Source organism: Perissodus microlepis, chromosome 7 (assembly GCF_051167445.1).
Source record: "Perissodus microlepis isolate ML-2025 ecotype Zambia chromosome 7, ASM5116744v1, whole genome shotgun sequence".
Taxonomy (NCBI): Eukaryota; Metazoa; Chordata; class Actinopteri; order Cichliformes; family Cichlidae; genus Perissodus; species Perissodus microlepis.
In genome coordinates this window covers 3830740-3850732 of record NC_140467.1, presented here as the reverse complement: position 1 = coordinate 3850732, position 19993 = coordinate 3830740, and the positions used below count along the sequence as shown (strand labels likewise).

The following is a 19993-nucleotide window of genomic DNA, read 5'->3' as shown; positions in this document are numbered from 1 at the left end:
GTTGCGTTTGTAAACAAGGCTGACATTTAAGGCGAGACAATTACTGCGCACATCCCACAGTTTGCGTATTTTAATGTAGCGGTGCAGCAATGTCAATGTCATGCATTGTCATTAGAACCTGGATCCTTCTCTGCTCTGTGGGCAGGAGAAATTACAAGTAATACAGAAGAGAGGGAAGTCAAGCGCTCCTATATGTGTGTGTATCAGCATGCTGTGTTGTCTTTAATCAAGAGCATTGAAGGGGATGAATAGAAACACAACAAGAGAATAAAAAAACTCCCCATGCTCTCACTTCAATGGGTTTTCCCCACATCACAGGCTGCTTGCTCATTCTGCAACCTCTGATGTTTTTGTATTTCTGTTGACGAGAAAGATGTTGACTCAGATGCTCCATCCTTTTATCCCACCTTTTATCTTGACTGTTACATGAAAGCAGACAAAGGGGGCAAGAGGAACAGCTAATAGGCATCTGCTGAGCCTCGTTAACTTCTGACCAGACTCACTGTACTGCTTTATGTTTTCGCTCAAGTGCTTTAGCTGGATGGGCATCTTTAGAGGAAAGCATGCAATTATTAGATTAGAAATGTGACAAAATCACTACTGTGAAATTGGTTTTTGGATTTAGTCTGTATATCAGATTTCTACCTTTCTGTGGACTTGAGAGCTGAATTTTCACAGCTCTCTATCTTGCTTCCAATGTCTAGAACAACAGTATGCAGTATGCATTTTCTAGTGTGTTCTTATTGATAGCACATCCCTTACTATGCGTCCACTTCCTCAGCAGCAATAACATCCTACTTAACAGCTATAGAATGGTTGTATGTACTCTGTTAGTATAGACCATATACTATACAAGAAGTCATTTAAGTGGTCTGTGCTCTTTGCAGGATTGATCCGTCTCCGCTCGACTCCCCTGCCCAAGCTTCAAGGTTTGGAGTACGTCCTGAATGTAACGGCCACAGATGACAATGCATCGGGCGGACCACACCCTCTGTCTTCGACTGCCCGGGTCATCGTTGGGGTTGATGATGTCAACAACAACAAACCTATATTTGAGGAGGTGAGGAAGACAACCCTGGTACTTTTAGTACATTTAGTTTTTTACTTAATCCCTACAAAAAAATGGTTAAATCCAAGAAGATAAACAAAAATGGAAGTGGAAAAACACACAGAAGCTTAGCACAACTATAGGTGCAAAAGCAGGCAGATACCAGGGTAGACAGCATGACGGACAAAGGCTCAGGAGCTCAGAGGTGGGCAAAGGACACAGACGATCTGAGAAAGACTTGATGGCAAAGACAAATTAAACAGACAAGAAGGACGGGGTATCGACGAGCAGGTATAACTAATTGGTCGTGGGTGAGAAAATCAGAAAGGAGGGAAGGAAAGTAAAACAGCCAAGGACAAAGAAGAAAAGTAGTGCCTTCAAAATAAATGTATTTATGGGCGGTTGTATACCTATTTCTTATTCAAGACTTTTCCAGCAGCGTTGGATAGTGCGATACTTCCAACCTGTTTTAAGTCTTTATAGGCTAACTACTTACTGGTTCAAGCTATATATTCACCATGCAGGCCATGCAAGGAGAGTTGTATTGATCTTTTCAGCTAACTATCAGCAAAAGAGTCTGTAAATGTATTTCCCAAAATGTCAGACCTTTCAGGCAGTCCTTCTTTTGTTGTTGCTGTCAACGTGAACCTTTTATAATCCATTGTTGTATTTTTCTCAGTCTTATCCCCTCATTGCATTTCAGCTGTTCCTCTTTCCTTCCTCCCTCCCTCTTCTCGCCTCACTCTCTAGCACTCTTATATTTTGCTCTGTTCTCATTTCCCTGGCCTCCGTCTCTCTCTGCTCTGTTTTCCCATGAGTTCCGATTAGCCTGCACACCCACTCTATCTTTAGGCAGTCTAGTGGGATTTCAATTAATTTAGGAAAAAATTGCAAAATCATCACAATATACTGTACCTGTTTAATTAACTTCCTCCTTAATTAGGAATGACTTGAACTTCGGCAGAAGACATATTCATGCAGAGCTGGAGCTCCTGGGTCTTCCGGGCGGGTTTGAACTCTTGGCAACTTGATTTGTTTGAATATCAAGTTATGCCTCAGAACCACCTGGGCCAGCATGACCTTATGCTTTATATTATGTGATTTTTATGAACAGCTGCCTCCGGCCATGCTGTCTGTGCCATCGCGTCCCATGAACTCTTGCATTATTCTTCTTTTAATTGCATGCTCACGTCCTTTGATCCATCTCCTTCTCTCCATTTCATTCTTGCTCCTCCTTGTCTATTGTTTTTCTTTTTTCTTGGTCATTCTGTTGAAAGAGTAGCTGGCTTCTTTATCTGATTACAAAAAAGAACGACTCCAGAGAGCTGCTCTTTATCTGGGGCATATGTTCATTAGGGGGAATGGATTGATTTCTTTGCGAAGACAAAGCTGTTCGCTGTTGGCTCTTCAGTTCAAGTGTTTTCATTTCCAAAGATGTGGTCTACTGTATCTATAACTGCTATATTGTGTTTCATGTGCAGAATCTCCCTGTGTGGTGTGTGTAGTGACCTTCTACTTAATTAGTTTAGTTTCTTTGATCCCCTTTTTCTTATTAATATTATCGTATTCTGATGATACAATCCCTTATATAGGACTACTTTCTTGCATTTATCTCTCCTTCCTTGTTTCCTCTTCCCCTCTCTATCTCAGTGCCAGCAATATCGTGAACAGGCTTCGGTGCTGGAGAACCAGCCAACGGGGACTTTTGTGTTGCAAGTGCATGCCGTGGATGCAGATGAGGGGGCAAATGGAAAAGTCAAATATGGCCTAATGCACAGAGACAGCGCAATGCCTGCCTTCAGAATCCATCCGGACACAGGTAGAACAGTTTCAGTTCGTCTGGGGTAAAAGAGGTCTCAATTAGACATAGAGCAGAAAGTCTGCTGTAGGTAGAATGTGTTGTATTTAAATGTTAATTGTCATCTCTAATGGTAATTTTGAGCTGAGGCGTAGAGACGTGAGGAGGATGCATACTGATACAATATCAACTGTTATACGTTGACTTGTTATTCTTAGGAATTTAAGTCAAATGCCAAAACCTGTATACTGATTAACATTTGATTAAATTTGGGAGAAGCTCAGTGTGATTATAAAAAATGAGTGTACATAATTAAGGGGTAGGCAAATAGAGAAGCTGTTCAGAAGTCCTGGCACAGGCAGGCAACATGTTATTCTGTCAGTCATTTTCTTTTAGGCTCGTGCTCAGTCGTCTTCATCTCAAGATTTAATAACAAAGTCACTGCACTTGAAAGGAATGCTCGACTTACTCAGAATAAATTCATAATTGTTTACTTGTTTACAAAATCTTGGGTTGATTGGTTGAAATACCGGGGTGCAGAAGCACTGTGTGGTATTGCCGTGTGTATGTTTGATCATTATTCTGTATTTACAGGAGTGATTGTAACAGCCCGGCGCTTCGACAGGGAGCGGCAAAGAGAGTACTCGATCACAGTAACGGCTACTGATTGGGCAGAGGAGCCACTGATCGGCATCTGTCAGCTAACCATCCAAATACTGGACCAAAATGATAACAGCCCCAAGTTTGAGAATTTGCGCTATGAGTGTAAGTTTGGGATGAATGTTATTCTTGTTGATGTCCAAATGAAATATGCATTAATAAAGCAGGGGCACAACCAGGACCCATTAAAAATGCAGAAGTAAATAAAACTGATATTAAGTCATAGAGAATTTGAGTGACTTTGTGCACCTTTATATAGTAATTTGATTTAAATGAGGATGTTTTTAGAGAACCCAAGAGGTTTTATTTTTGTCCCTAAGGATCTTCATCATCCTTTGCCTTAAGCTACTATAATGCAAGTTCTTTGACCAGTAAAGTGAGTGCACATACATTATTTCTTTCCCGTGCAGATTTTTTGAGGGAAGACACTTTGGTCGGTACCAGTTTTCTGCGTGTTGCTGCTCACGATGATGACTTTGGCACTAATGCAGCTATCACTTACGCCATGTCTCTGGAGCAGCCTGAGTACCTGCAGGTCAACCCCATCACTGGATGGGTCTATGTTAACCAGCCCATCTCACAGGCAAGTCAACCACGGGCTCTTTGTCAGCCAGTGCAGACACACACACAGAGACAGTAACTGTTCTTTTCCAGGTCTTCACCTTCATTTTTAGGGATTTACTTTTTTACGTACAACCAAGGCATGTCCTCGTAATGAGACTGTGTAAGTAGATTATGTCCCCGCAAAATGAGTTATACCAGGACGACACACACAGTGGCCTGTGGGTCTGTGTCAACAAAGTTAATGAATGAGGCACCTCAAAGTGCCTCTAACTGCCAATACCAGTCTTGAGTATGTCTACTCCCAGAGGTGCTGGATGTGGAAATACCACAGAGAAAGAAGATGGAGGGAGACTAATTCAGTCTAAACAAATTATTTAAAATACATTTTAACAGCTTGTGTGTCCTTTGGTTCGGTTTAATGACTAGCATTTTTCTAGTGCTCCGTTACAAAGACTTTTCCTTTAAATGTGCAAAAACATCCTCTTACCTGCAGTAGCTGTCAAAAAAGTGTTTTAATTAATGGCACAGGTTTAAAAGAAGCTAATTACCATACACTGCAACTCATTGTCTCTTATAAATGCTGTGGCTTTGATATATATATATATATATATATATAAAGCTTTCTTTCATCGTCGTTTATCATCTGAGACTTTGATAAAAAGACTGACAGTGTGCACCAACAGACGATTTTTGTATTTTGAAGTGATTAACTGAAACACTGTGAGGAAGATTATGAATGCAAAGTTAACCTCCCTGCTAACAGCTTCTGAAAAATGAAAACACTAAGCCACAATCTTTGGAGAAGTGTGAAATACAAAGATGAATCCCCTTAAGATAAATTACACAGTTGTTTTCAGAATTTTCAGAAGTTATTTTACATAATTCGCTTCTGTATGAAAACTACCTAAAAACGCTATCTTCAAAGTTTACTGAGCTGAGTGTTGTCAGCTAACTTCAAGTGATTTATAATGTCAATGCCAGTAATGTAACACATTTTTTTATTTCTTACATTCTTCACAAGTATGTTGTAGCCTCTCTGAGACCTATCAGTGCTCGGCTTCCTGTTTTCACCTTAATTTATTCAACAGGAGCTGGTCTTTGGCCAGAAACCTGCTATTGCACTATAGGGCTGTTTATTATTTAACATACTTTTTACTGCACTGGTGTCGGAAGTCTCTGGCAATTTTGCTGCTGACTTCATGCAAAATTGATAACGCTAAGCACAAAACCTCGCCTAACAAAGCTGTTGCATATTTTAGGGTGGTTTCAGAAGTTATTTGGATCCTGCAACAATCTTTGTGCTGTAACCATAAAAGCACTTCATTAAATGTTAAATGTCTTCGCTGGTCTGAGACGTTGTTCTTTTTGATTTTCTCATCGCAGTTTCTGATTACATTGAAAAAGAATTAAGGCTAAATTTTCAAACCACACTTCACAGTAAAATGTGAAGCACTGTTCCCAGTTGACTCGAAGCACTTTAATGGAAGAGATATGCCATTGTGCAACTATGAATGTTCTTATGCCCTAAGACATGCACAGCCAGAGCCAACCTCATCCTGTGTCAACACACTGTACAGCATGGTTCTGCAGAGAATTAAGTGGAAAAGATGGAAAAGGTTGCCATGACCGTATCCAGAATATTTTATATGTTCTGGTAGAGATCTGACACTATTACAGCAAATTTAATTTCCAAGTATTACCAAGTCAGATATTCATTTAATGTAAAAGCAGCAGCTGCTGGGTCCATATTGGGCATTGCAGAGTGCAATCTTTGTTCTCTGGTTTCAAGCTTTGGAAAAGAGTTGCATTACTTTAAAAATACTAATTGGATTGTCCCACAAATAGAAAATCTAATACTGAACTTCAGGGAGATTGGTTTTTATCTGACCACTGCAGCACAATAATAGAGTCGCTGGCCCTGATTTACATTAACAGAATAATGCAGCTGGTAGTCGAAATGTTAAAGCTGAACGATTGAATTCGTGGTGAAATAATAGTGAACAATTTTTCATTTAAGCTCTGTAACTGTGACTTAGTCATTATTATGAAATACAATCATAATATGTGGGTAAAAGGACACATTTCTAAATGTTCTTCTTCTTCACTTTAGCGTGAGTGTAATTTTAATGTTACTCATTGTTTAATTTAGGTAAATGGACTCAAACACTCTAATGGACTCTTTTCACTTTTTCTTGTGGTGTCCACTTTGATGAAATGCAGTCCCCAAGTCAAATTTACTCCCTTATGTCCTTGGAATTCAATTATGGCACAGTAACAAAAGGGTTTTTATGGAGTCAGAATTATGGCTTAATGTATTTTTCTATGGCTCATTCTGCTGCTTTTGTTGTTTTGAGTCTAACTAAATGGTTTCCAAGTTTGAGTCGTCCAATTAGCTGATCGACAGCTTATCGCTGCTTGCATCTGCTCGCACAAAGACATATCCGTATAAACGCCCAGATCTACATGTTTTTCTTAGTGCTGCTGTGCTGCCAGAAACAGCTGCCCCCACAGTCACGCAGAGGTCTAACTCTTCTACTAAACACTAAGGAAAATATTACACTTTGCTATGATGTACATTTTTGGACAGTGACACAATTTTCTCAATTTTGCTTTTGTATGCAAGCACAATAGAGTTTAAGAGAAACAATAATGAAACTTACTGTTCAAGGGGTTTAATAGAAATATGATGTTTTACCCAAGACAACAGGTGACTGTGTATAAGACTAACTGTAATTTCAAAGCAGTAAAGGAAAAATGTCTGTAGACCCTTAAAACTTGGTGGAGTACAGACAAAAAACTGACAATTATGTCAGTGTCCAAACATTTCTGGACTTATATGTAATTAATAAAGGAGTAAACACATAATCAAAGAGGTGATGGTGACTTCTGAAAGTTTTTAATGTCACTTATAATGCAGCTAAAACGTCTGCACAGATAGATATAAACACGGAAACCTGCCATTGTGGTAGTTGCTGCTAACGGTGTCAACAGGGCCTCATTTTCTCACTGAGAGTCACAAGATTAAAGTAATATCTTACGTCAGGGTAGTAATCATTTCAACATCAAATATGATGATAATTTCCCCCATTGAGCTGTTCCCTTTGTTCACAGCGGACCTATATTACAAGGGATATCATAGCAACTGATGGTGGGAATCGTAGCACTTCTGTGGAGCTGGCAGTCACCATCACCAATGTGAAGAACCAGCCCCCACAGTGGGAAAAAGAAAGCTACAGTGTTGTCATCCCTGAAAACACTGCCAGGGACACACCCATAGTGGTAAGGATGCAAGCAACTTCAATTTCTGTTACAATGTTTGTTTCCCTTGGTCAAATTGCACTGATTCAGGTAAGCAAGCATTCATCTAACGTAAACAGCAAATAATAAGATTAATAAATAATAATAATGATAATAATGATAGCTAACACAGAGCTTAAATATGCCTCAGAAGGTTCTTCAGTGCTGAAAAACCTGTAAAAGAGTTCTAATGTGATGCTGTAGCAGAAAGATGACATTGAATCCCATGTGCTTGGCAAATTTTATGACACTAGACTTATTAAATTCATTGAAAATGTCTCCTTTGATGTGAAAAATTTATAGCTGTCAATCTGAGATGGAAAAAAAGTCCTTTTGTTCAAGGTCTTCAAAAGGCAGCTCACTTCTCGATAAGAGGTTATTTTAGGACTCGGGCAGCAGGTTTGACTTTCATCCTACACTATGTCTTTCTTAGATAATCAGTCATTGAAGCAAAAATTTAATCAGAATTTGATATAACCTGTGTTTCTTTCAGGCTGCTGACCCGTACTGCAGTCTGACCGCTTATAACCTGTCACATGTGAACAAATGTTACTTGACCAATCTCAAAGTAAAAGTAGTTTAGCATTTTAGGAAATATGCTGACTTGACACTGTCTTGACTTGAATGAGTAGACTGATAGCACTCAATCTCTGGGAGTTAGTTATAGAGCTGTATCCTGCAGCTAGTAAGCTTAGCTCAGCAAAAGAAGCAAAAAACAGCTAACCTGGCTCTGTGTAAAGTTAGAAAATGTGCCCATCAGCTCAGGGGTGGAGCTTAACTCTCAACACAGAGGGGACAGAACATTTTCAGGGGCTGATTTCTGATTAAGTGTTTATAATTAATCGCTGTAAAATGGCTAATATAATCTGCCCAGTAATGGAAAAAGAATTCAGAGACTAAAAAGTACTGAGATAACACAGTGAGACTACAAGTAAGAGTCACTCTATCAAACTACTTAAGTAAAAAACAGAAAAAACTTAATATTAAAAAAAGAAAACATGACCATGAGCCTACTATTTTTTTTTTTATTTAGTTACTGATAGAAAGATATCGACAGATGGATGGATGAATGGATGGCTATACAAAATCACACATGAAATTGTTAAACATGATTTCCTCCTAACCAGACATTTTAGTTATGGATGACATCAATAATTAGACCTGCTGTCCTTCACAAACATTTTGGCTCTGTCCAAAACTACAAAATATGCTCACTACCATCTTTAAAACTAACTAATTAATATAGAATAATTTGCTTCTATGATTTGTCCAGAGATTTAAAGATGTCTAGCTATAAGTGCTTAAATCCTTTAATTATTTCTTGGATTGACTCATTGACCTCATATTATTGAGCAGTGATTTAACCGTGAAATTAGCAGGCATTCAGGGGACTCCTGAATGCCTGTACTCCTCAAAAAAACATGTTTTCCAAATTTGCATAGCAAGATTGTAGAATGATATTATATAAGCTGAGCGATCAGCTACATATCCATAAACTCGCTGATGTTTTTTTTCCTATTATGAGATGTTTGCTCATGATAGATGATAGATGTTTGCTCTATCATGAGATGTATGTATGCTCCATTTGTCACTTTCTGCCTCAGGAGCTAGTCCTTACTGATTTGATACCTAAAATCCAGGTTTTCAAGACAGTCATGATGTAACTTCTGATGCTATTCAGACAGTCAAGGCAACGTCTCAGTTGGGTGACCCAAGAGTGACCTACAACCTCGAGGATGGGATGGTCCCTGAAACCAACATGCCCGTCCGTTTCTACCTCTCTCCCAACCGGGAAGATGGTTCTGCGTCCATTCTGGTGTCCGAGCCACTGGACTATGAGACCACACCATTTTTCTCTCTTCAAGTCCGGGCGCAAAATGTGGCTGCAGTGCCGCTTGCAGCTTTCACAAGAGTTTATGTGAATATTACAGGTACATGTCTCGCTGTCTTTGTCATTTGATATAATTAATTGATTGAATAGATTTCACCATTACATCAGCAGACTTTATGGAAATTCTTGAAATGTATGTTAATTAATTTATTTAATAACTGTGTCTGAGTCCATTTTAATTGGTATTATATTATATTATGTTATATTATATTATATTATATTGTATTATATTATATTAAACTGTTAAAAAAAACATCTTAAAAAAACGGTAATATTCCAGCAGCTGGGGCGCCAAAATACTACCGTAAAATAACAGAAAATAACTTCCTCATAAAAATACGGTTATTTCCAGTAATGACAATACAGTTTGTTGCGCTAATTTTACATGGGATTCTGCCTTTTCCAAGTGCTTTTAGACATTAAATTAGGAACATTTTAACATGATCAAACAATGAAATTACCTATAAACAAGGTCAATGAATGTGGCAATATGAATCATAATACGTAAATGTACAGAAATATACAGTTAACAGTTGGTTTAAATAATAATGGATTGCATGCCCTGGGACAGAGGCGAGGCTGCCATATCGCACCATCTGGCCATCACCAGTAGGTGAAGAGTCTTGACCACGGACACAATACCGAGAGTGTCCAAGCAGGGGCTCGAACCGGCAACCTTCTGATCACAAGGCGAACTGCCAACTCTTGAGCCACGATCGCCCTAAATCGCAATGATAATAATACTTATGTGATGTAACACAAGCTTATAGGAATCATGTTATATACTTTTCCATAGCATTACATTTGAATTCAACAGTTCGATCTTTCAAATAACGGACAGATATTTGTGAAATCATGATACATTTGTGAATGTATTTTAATCTAAATATGCATATGTACAGACAGATACATTTAATAATCATGAAAATTATGTTTTATTACATTACAGTGATTTAACGTTAATTTACATTTGAAATGTGAAATCACAGTCTATTTACGTAACTTTGACGATATTCTAGAAGAACAGAACAAAACTGTAAAATGCAGTAAAATACTTTTATATTAGGATTTTTTCCTACAGTGCTGCCATACCCGCGACCTTGTGGTTGTTAGTTCACATTCATTGGCCGATGCTTAGCGTCATGTTATTATGTGTCCCAACATCCAATGGCATGTCACATTGTTTTCATGGCCACACCCTCACCCCAGGTGCAGAGGCCTATTTCTGTTCAGGAATGTTGTGAATACTTTGAGATTTATATTAATTGCAATTCCTACCTCTACATTTATTTTTTAAAATATATAATTAGCACAGCGTGGCCGTGCAATGTTTTATATGTTTTTTTTAGTTTTTATTCCTATTAATTATATTTTCACTTGTTACCTCTGAATTATTGAATCAGACCTAGATGACATGAAATTTTCAGCAAAAATACTCCTTTAATTATTGATTATTCTCATTGATTTTCGATCATTTTATATAGTTTTCCATAGTATTACATTTGAATTTAACAGATCATTCTCTCACATAACAGACAAATATTTGTGAAATTATGATACATTTCTGAATGTATTTTTACAATTTAAATATGCATATGTACAAAACAAATATTTAAAAAACAAGTAAATTGTGTTTTACTATATGTACAGTGATGTTATGTTATCTTACCTTTGACATGTAAAATCACAGTCTACTTATGTAAATTTAATGATATTCTAGAAAGACAGTACAAAGCTGTAAAATATACAGTAAGATACTTTGACATTACTATTTTTTGGAACAGTGTATATTATATTATATTTAATATAATATAATGTATATTTGCACATGTAGCTTCAGAGACAAAAGAAGTTAACAAACAGCACACTGGGGATAAATACACAATATAAAATTGGCACAGTATTAAAACCTATTTAAAAAGTAAAAACAGATTCTAATTACTTATAAGAGGGATTACTTGGTCTTGCCTAAAGAGAAGTTATTTACCTCTATAGCTGCTGCGGTGAACGTGTTGTTCTCTTGTTCTCATATTTCATTTCATTTTTGAGAAAATATCAGTGGTTACACTTTTGAATGCAGAAAAAGGATATTGTGAGTGGTATCAGGAAATTAACACATTGTCACTCTGACTATGTCATTTCTATCCTAAGACGTCAATGACAACGTACCGTTTTTCACATCCTCCATCTACGAGGCCTCAGTGACCGAAGGAGCCCAGATAGGGACTTCAGTTCTGCAAGTATCCGCCCATGACAAAGACCTGGGCCTTAATGGAGAGGTTTGTGGTTATACACTTATGATCATTTTGTGAAGGTACGGCAAAATGAAGTGATTTTACAAAAATCTAGAGACTGCTGTTTCCCTGCTAAACCATCCATTTACACTACAAAGAGCATTATGTAACATCACACAACAATCCCACCAGCGTGGAAGCTTTTGTTCCACTGTTTTCAAAGTTTTGTTGAAGTGGGTTTGGGAGCTGTTTCATCAGCTGTCTCACTGATTGTGGCGATATTGGTTGAATGGAGCGTATTGATTTGCTTAGCCCTCTTGACATTTTCAGCTACAGAGCCTGTAACTTCTGCTGTTTCTGCAGGTTATTGCTTGAAACTTTACTTTAGCTTAATTTTCAAATTCCCTGTGCTCCACAGATCACTTACTCTCTGCTGAGTGACAGCAGTGGGGACCACAATCTGTTTCGTATCGACCCAGAACTTGGGATTATCTACACAGAAGCTGTCTTTGACCGTGAGGCCCGTAGCTCCTACTTACTGGAGGTTCAGTCAGAAGATGGCCAAGAGTCAGCTCGACCTGGGAAGTACAAACAGCCCAACACAGGTGAGAAATTTTAAGAATGAGTGACTGGATAGTTGGATGGGTAAAAAGTTTTTATCTCGACTTAAAACTCTTGTCCAGTTTCATTAAAGTAGTTTCATGTTTGGCAAATTCGAAATCTGAAGCAACTATTCTTGCACCGATGTATTATTGGCAACATTATAAATAAGCTAAAAATATATATTTAAATATATATATTGTGTGTGTCGTTGGGCAGTTCTGCTAAATCATCCAGTCTGTTTTATATGTATAAAATGGCTCACCAATCTCTCCTCCCCTCCTTGTCTCGCCCTCCCTGCGTTTTTCACCGGCATAAACACCCGTGAAAATAAAAGTAAAGGAGATAAAATAAACAAGTGTCTCTTCTAGTGCAGTTTTGTTACGCTCAAATCTAAAAATCAAACCAGCAGACAGAAATATCCTGTTTCATCTCACTTGGTGATGATGGATCAGTCTACCTGTTTAACACACAATTTCAAAGCGTGCAAAAGTCCAAGCATGAACTGGTCTCTGCACATCTCAAAAGGCACATAAACAGCCAGAGTGTTGGATATACTATGTGGAGATGCAACATAAATCTAAAGCAAGGCAAATTAAATTTGTTATAATTATCATCAATGTGGAAATGAGCTAAAAATCACTTTAATTAGTGAGCTATCAAATATTCCCCTTCATCATCATCATTCACTAACACAGCCCTAATTCTTTTGGGTCTTAGGCTGCAGGCTAGGGCCTCCATAGACTGGGTTTGTTCCGGATTGTTCTGGCCTGCCTCATAAATGCTTGATCGCAGTGGCATCTAGGGAGTTGGGAGGCCAAGTCAAAACCTTTGTCATATCCATGGGGAGTGGAGTGTGCAAGGTTTTCAACAATGTTTTCATGATGATTGGCATGTGTCAAAATTACATCGAAATGAATGGCAGGACCCCATGATTTCCCAGCACAGCACTGGATTGCATGGTTAATGTTCAATTTACCTGAGTTTAATGCTGTAGCTGCTCGGGGCTGCACTAGCTGGCTAATTTGCTTATCATAACCCCTAGAGTTCACTAATTAAAATGTAATATTTGATTTGTTCTGTGCAAAAACTTGTTATGGCACACAGCCAGAAAGAAGCAGGCACATAAATTCCACAAAAATCTGTAACTGTTACATTTTTTAGATTTTTTTGTTACACTTTCAGGGTCCTTCTAGGTGATTAATTTTTTTTTACCTTTGGACAGATGTTGGTGGTTGTTTATTTTCTGAATGTTTTTTAGAGCTGAAGTATCAAGCTGCTGTCTCTTGCTTTGTATTTAACATAATGACTTGATGGGTTCAATCGACTCGACTCTATACAAGAAAAAGCGTGTGTGCCAAAATGTCAAACTATTCCAAACAATTAAGTCAATTGAGAATCCAGCTTTGTGTAAATTACTCTTTTGTTATAATGACATAAATAAATAGCGACAGCTACTTCCGATTCATTGTGTCTCTGTGCCTTAAATTGATGCAAAAATATGTTGTTTTTTACTACTGTGGCATTCCGAGAAACTTTATAACTTGGCAGAGTTAACTTTAGGGTGACCTCTGCCCCGGTCTGATGTTCAGTTCATAAAAAGCAGCATTGTTCTTTCCCTATATGCCTACAGGGCAATACTGAAACTCTGTAACTCTAAACTGTGAGGAGTGCTTCCTCTGTGCACTGTGTTTTAAAAAGGCTGCATTGGCAATACATTCATTTACACCTTGGGATTGACTTTGAAAAGTGAATTTTAATTTGATTTATTCTACTGCCATGACCAGACAGCAACACTCTCTTCCATGTGAAAATAGCTCAGAGATTTCTTCCAACTCTCTTTCTTGTAGCGATCCCTTATTTCTTCCCCTTTTTAACTTTCTCGTTTCACAATTTAACCAGAAAGGCCTTTGTTTGTTTACCTTGTTCACAGTGTGACATTTCCGCAGTAATAATATCTGTGTTTAGAATGACGTCCTATGACATTTGTATTTAGACGGGGGTATTTGCCTCTGTTTGTGAAGGAGGTGTTAGGAGTGCCGGGTGGTGTTTTGGAGTAGCAAAACCCTCTCTTCAGGCTGCCAGGGCTGCTTAGCATTTGCGATGAGCCTTAGTTGTGTCTACATATCTACCGCATCCAGAAGGGCTCATCTCCCCTGTAAACATTACCTGTCTCTCTGTTACCCCCGGGATGCACCAAACGGAGGAGGCAAATGCAAAAACAAGCCAAGAAAATAAAGCCACATTCCGCCATCTTTTACTGCAGCAGCTCAAAATAAACATGTCACCCATGTGCTCTGTGAGCAGATAATTTACTCTTTTTAACTAAAGGAATAAACAATGTAATGAGGAGCCCACAGATAAGACACAAACACTTGTCATCTTATAAATATTTAACCTTCCTAGTTATCTGCGCTCGGTTAAAAAAAAAGGAAAGTAGCTCGTTGACGAGGTTTAGCCCCATTATTGTTACTCTTTCTCTTCAGAACCGTCCCCCCTGTAAAAAGAATAAACTCTTGACAAAATGAATAATTCATGTAATTTACAGCAGATCTTTGTGAGTAATGTTTTGTCTAATTTATACGTCATTGAGCAACATTGTGCTGGGTTAAGTACCTCTTCCCCACTAAACAGTGACAATGAATTGTAGAATCAATAAACAGATGGAATGAGAGTAACACACTTACAGTAGTGGTTCGAGTATGTATGTGTGTGAGCTGTGCGTGCCGTTTAATCTTCTGCCATTCTGTCATTCTTGCAGACACAGCGTATGTGAGAGTTTTCATCAGCGACGTCAACGACAACAAACCGGTGTTTGCTCAGCGACTGTATGAAGTCAGCGTTGATGAGAATGCAGATGTGGGCCTGGCTGTTGTCACTGTTAGCGCTAATGACGAGGATGAAGGTAAGTTTGAAATGACAGCAGAACGATTGAGTCCCATGGCATTTTTACTGATTCCACTTTCTAGAAATAAAGGTTAAAGAAGCTAGCCAACCACAACCAATATTTTATATTTAGGGTGGGGGGGTTTTTGAGAGAGAGAAACATTTCCAGTTTGCAGTTTGGCCAGGCTCTTTCTGCAAACAGCAAAACTACTTCAGATAGGTCCTCATTTGTAGCAGTATTCATAAAGTTACCCTGTGGGCAGTCCTTTCCAATCTGGTCTGAGCTCTGCTGAAATCATGCTGCTGAAATCAAGCAGTGTGCTAGATTTAGTAGTCATTTAAGTGCTCGGTAATGCACTGTGGCACATATGTTCCAAAAAGAGTGACACGCTCCCACACAGTGGGTGGGTGGGATTTAAGCAATAAAGCGGTTGCTCATCCTCTGTATAGCAGTAGCCTAAGATCCCTTTATCAGACATGTTTAGGTCCGTTAATCAAGTATTTATGGGGAGCGGGGGTGCAGCTTAGGCTGGGCTGCAGCACTAATGATGAATAGCTGTGGAATAACTCCAACCACCAACATTAAAGTTACAATACTGTTGCACTTGTGCCTAAGAGGCTCTACTCAATCTGTCTTGTTTAAAAACTCCACCCTGGGTTTGACCGCAATAAGCCTACCAGGGCCCTGTGGGAGACGGAGCACTTTGTCAGTAAGGGTTGTGTTAATAGTACAGATTAGTGTATTTACATGGGATTGAAGCTACTTTAACCCAACAAAATGATTGAAAGCAAAGACTGTACATTGCAGGAGATTATCTTAAATATTCCAGTATTAAACCACCACACCGGGTGGTGACCATAGAGACACAGCACATAGCTTCAGATATTGACTTCCTTGCCACTAAACTACAATCCTCCCCCCACCCTCTCCCAAGCCTCACAATCATTCCCTAGGGAGAACTATCAGAGCGCATTATGCTGCTTTTCGCTCTCATGTTCCCTTTTACTTTTTTCGACACTCTTTTTTTAATTAGTATCTGATTAAAGCCAGGGAGACGAGGTACAAAGTTTCCATTTAATTAAGTAATCAAAAGAAGAAAGGAAGACATGAAAACCTACTAATAGTCAGGTCTTAGAGGAAATGAGGTGTAATACCCTTGTGGTTACACTCTTTTGTTTTTGGAGGAATGCAACAACAAATGAAAAGGGACAATAGTGAGGTATCAGCATGCAGAGATTTAAGAAATAATGACATGAACAAAGCCCACTGTGAATTCTACTACATTGTAAAAATGATACTAAACACATTTTCAAACATGCATTTTTAATTCCTGCCGCAGGGGCCAACGCCAAGCTGCGCTACCAGATAACATCTGGCAACAAAGGTGGTGTCTTTGACATCGAGCCAGAGGTTGGGACAATCTTTATTGCACAGCCATTGGACTATGAGCAGCAGAAGAGGTACAAGCTTCTGATTCTCGCCTCAGATGGGAAATGGGAAGACTACGCTGCGGTGGTAGTTACTGTGGTTAATAAGAATGATGAGGCACCTGTGTTTTCCATGAATGAGTACTACGGATCTGTCACAGAGGAGCTTGATGGGTCACCCGTGTTTGTATTACAGGTACGAGGCTGCACACATACTGTGCTTCTTTCAGTAATTACTGTAATTTAAGCATCTGTAATAATCCTTAAAACACCGCCTTCTTAGTGTGGCCATAGCTGCGGCTAAGTAATGATCACAATTTTAAAATGTGACATGTTATTTCAGTTTATCTACTGTTAGTGCTTTACCCTAGCTTAAAACGTTCTAGAAATTTCATTTAAGTTACAGAGATAGATGTTGTGTGGGGAAATTCAGCAGTGCAGCTGTCAGACTTACTCCGAGGCCAGATGTAAGAAACATGCCTGATCAGAGCTTATTGCTTTAATTTGGGTGGTCAGGGAAAAGTGCAAACACTTAAATGGGCTGTCTAAAAAAATCCGAAAGCAAAGAAGATTTGGGTGACGGCTGAGGTGAGATAAGAGGAAGCAGTAATTTGGGGTTGACTGGATGAATGAATATCCATTTTCTCAGGAAGTTGTCTTTATCTCTGCAGGTGACAGCTACTGACCCAGACAAAGATGCAGACCAGGGTGCCATACGGTATTCCATTCATGGCCAAGGGGCGGAGTCACACTTCATGATCAATGACATCACGGGGGAGATGTACGTCCAGCACACCCTGGACAGAGAAGAGCGTGCTGTCTGGCGCTTTGTTGTCATGGCAACTGACGAGGAGGGCGAGGGACTTACCGGCTTTACGGATGTTATCATCAACGTGTGGGACATCAATGACAACGCCCCCACTTTTTCATGTGCGCCTGATAACTGCCACAGCAGTGTAGCTGAGAACTCCCCTCCTGGAACATTAGTTGTGGAAATGATGGCTGTAGACCTTGATGATGCAGCCGTAGGCCAAAATGCAATCCTCACCTACAAAATCACGGAAAATTCACAAAACGCAGACGGTGCAGATCTTTTCATAATTGATTCCAGCACTGGGACCATCTCTGTGGCAGCAGAGGGGCTCGATCGTGAGCATGCCGACACACACCATATGGTGGTAGAGGCTCGGGATGGTGGCGGCATGACGGGTACAGCTACCGTCACTATAGTGGTGACGGACATCAACGACCATGTGCCAAAGTTTAGAGAGGACTGGTGCGGTGCTCGTGTACCTGAGAGCACAAATGAAGACGCTCCTATCCTGGAGCTGAGTGCTGTGGATCCCGATGCCGGCTCATACGGACATTTGGCCTTCAGTGTGATGGCAGGAGACCCTGAGCAGAGATTCTACATGGTTAGCCACAGACTGGAGCAGAGGGGCACTCTGAGGCTGAAGAAAAAGCTGGACTTTGAGCAGCCAGGGGAGCAAAGGTTTAACCTCACCATCAAAGTGGAGGACACTAACTTTTCCAGCCAGATCCACTGTCTGGTTCTGGTGGAGGATGAGAATGATAATGCCCCTGTTTTTACCCCAGGCTCGTATCTGCTGTCTCCTTTGCCGGAGGATGTAACTGAAGGAACCAGCGTCATCCAGGTTGCGGCCTCTGACTCCGACTCTGGTCCGAATGGTGACATTTCGTACAGTATTCTCCCCGAGTCAGACCCGTATGGACATTTTGCAGTCAGCGGTGCAGGTGTGGTCACAGTCGCTAGGCCGCTGGATCGAGAGACAGTGGCAGGTTATGAGCTGGTCGTCATGGCGACAGACCGGGGTACCCCGCCGTTGAGTGGCAGTGTCACGGTCCGCTTGCCATTGCTAGATGTGAATGACAACGGGCCAGAGCTGGAGACAGCCTACATTCCCATGCTGTGGGAGAACAGTCCAGTGCCTCAAGTGGTCTGGCTCAATAGGAGTTCAACTCTTCTGTATGTCACTGACAAAGACTCCCCAGAGCAAGGGCCTCCTTTTTATCTCTCCCTGCCCTCTGTGTACTCTACTGACTTCCACCTACAGGACCATGGGAATGGCTCTGCCACGCTCACCGCTCTGCGGAGATTCGACAGGGAAAGGCAGAGTGAGTTCCACTTGCCTGTTATTATGATTGACAGCGGCGAGCCACCGATGACAGCCACAAACACTCTCACCATCACTATTGGCGATCATAATGATAACGCCCATCAGGCGGGAGAGAAAGATGTCTACGTACATAGCTACAAGGGTGAGTTGCTTGTTCTCTTCTTTTTGCCCCTGATTTTTTTTTTACAGCGCAAGGAGAGCTTGAGTCAAGAGGGAAAACTGGGGCTACAGCTCTAGGGGAAAGTTTTCACCACCATACGTGCTTAGAGTAGTCTGGAATTCATAATTGCTTTCTTTCTATTACATTCTAGCAGTGTTTTCTTATGGTAATATCATTGTCACATCCTTTCTGAAGCTCCCAGCGGAGTCTTCCCCTGCCAACCCTATGCCTAAAGCTCATCTGAACATCACAATATGATAAGAATCATGATTCTTATTTCTTTATAGTGTTTCTACCCTCCAGGTAAGTTGGTTAGGCACATTGGCTTGTTAGTGTTTTGATCACACACTCAGCTACATGACATTTTTGGTAATTGTGGAAAACAGGAGCAGCGTGACTCATCCAGGCTGCCATTGTTTACCCAGCTGCAGTACTCTGGCACTGCAGGTCGATAATAACATAATCCATACTGAGATAGCCTCGCTTCCTTAAGCTCCACGCTCTCTGAAGTGGAGCACTGAGAGCCTATTCATTCCAGCAGTGGGACTCCACAGTTATGAGCATAATAAGTAGAACAGAATACAAGGATGCAAGATAAGGAGAAGAGAGGGACGAAAAAGATAAGTGTTGGCATCAGCAGATTCTGTCCAGACTGAGTCAGTGTGTGTGTGTTTACCTTGAACAGGAAGGATAGCGAATGCAGCACTGGGGAAGGTATATGCCCCAGATCCAGATGACTGGGACAACAAAACCTACACTCTGGAGACGAGTGCAGCTAAGTAAGAGCTCACTGTTAAATGCATCTAATGTTCTCTGAAAACATGCTGATCTCCCAGTGTGTAGCAGTGGTACAAGTGCTAACGTAATAATGTATCAGAAGAACTGCCAAACTGTAAAATAAAGAGGATGTGGGCTAAAAGAAATACTGTAGGCACATTGCTAACAAGGGCCCGTCTTACAGTTATTTTTTCCTAATCCTCCTAATCTTATTTCCTTGGCCTCTAATGCAAGCTGATCGATATTCTGGAATATACAATCAGATTAAAAAACACCCCCACCAAAAAAACCTAAGCAATCCTTGATCCACCTGTGTTATGTTCCTTAGATGAAACAGCCCTTCTTACTAGGCTGTTTCGTAGGAACCTTGCAGAACCGTGCAGTTATTCAGTGTTCACACCCTTAACATCAGATTAGAAATACCAATTGCATATTTGTTTTATTCATATAACAAATTTTGACAGTTACCATGACAACTATCAAGCCCTTTTAATAGTTTTTCGAGCAGAAAC

At 40.0% G+C, this 19993-nt stretch overlaps 1 protein-coding gene across 1 annotated transcript in view; it reads left to right on the top strand.

Annotated features, from left to right (window-relative positions):
* The window catches only part of LOC146382309 (neural-cadherin-like), a 104698-nt gene that overhangs the window by 57404 nt on the left and 27301 nt on the right, over window positions 1-19993 (top strand). The window contains exons 8-19 of the mRNA XM_084932869.1: window positions 888-1060; window positions 2699-2867; window positions 3441-3611; window positions 3917-4089; window positions 7182-7349; window positions 9049-9298; window positions 11410-11537; window positions 11911-12097; window positions 14854-14997; window positions 16319-16602; window positions 17078-18686; window positions 19390-19483. Of these exons, the coding sequence (XP_084788995.1) occupies window positions 888-1060; window positions 2699-2867; window positions 3441-3611; window positions 3917-4089; window positions 7182-7349; window positions 9049-9298; window positions 11410-11537; window positions 11911-12097; window positions 14854-14997; window positions 16319-16602; window positions 17078-18686; window positions 19390-19483 (3550 nt within the window). The remainder of the gene's footprint in view (window positions 1-887; window positions 1061-2698; window positions 2868-3440; window positions 3612-3916; window positions 4090-7181; window positions 7350-9048; window positions 9299-11409; window positions 11538-11910; window positions 12098-14853; window positions 14998-16318; window positions 16603-17077; window positions 18687-19389; window positions 19484-19993) is intronic.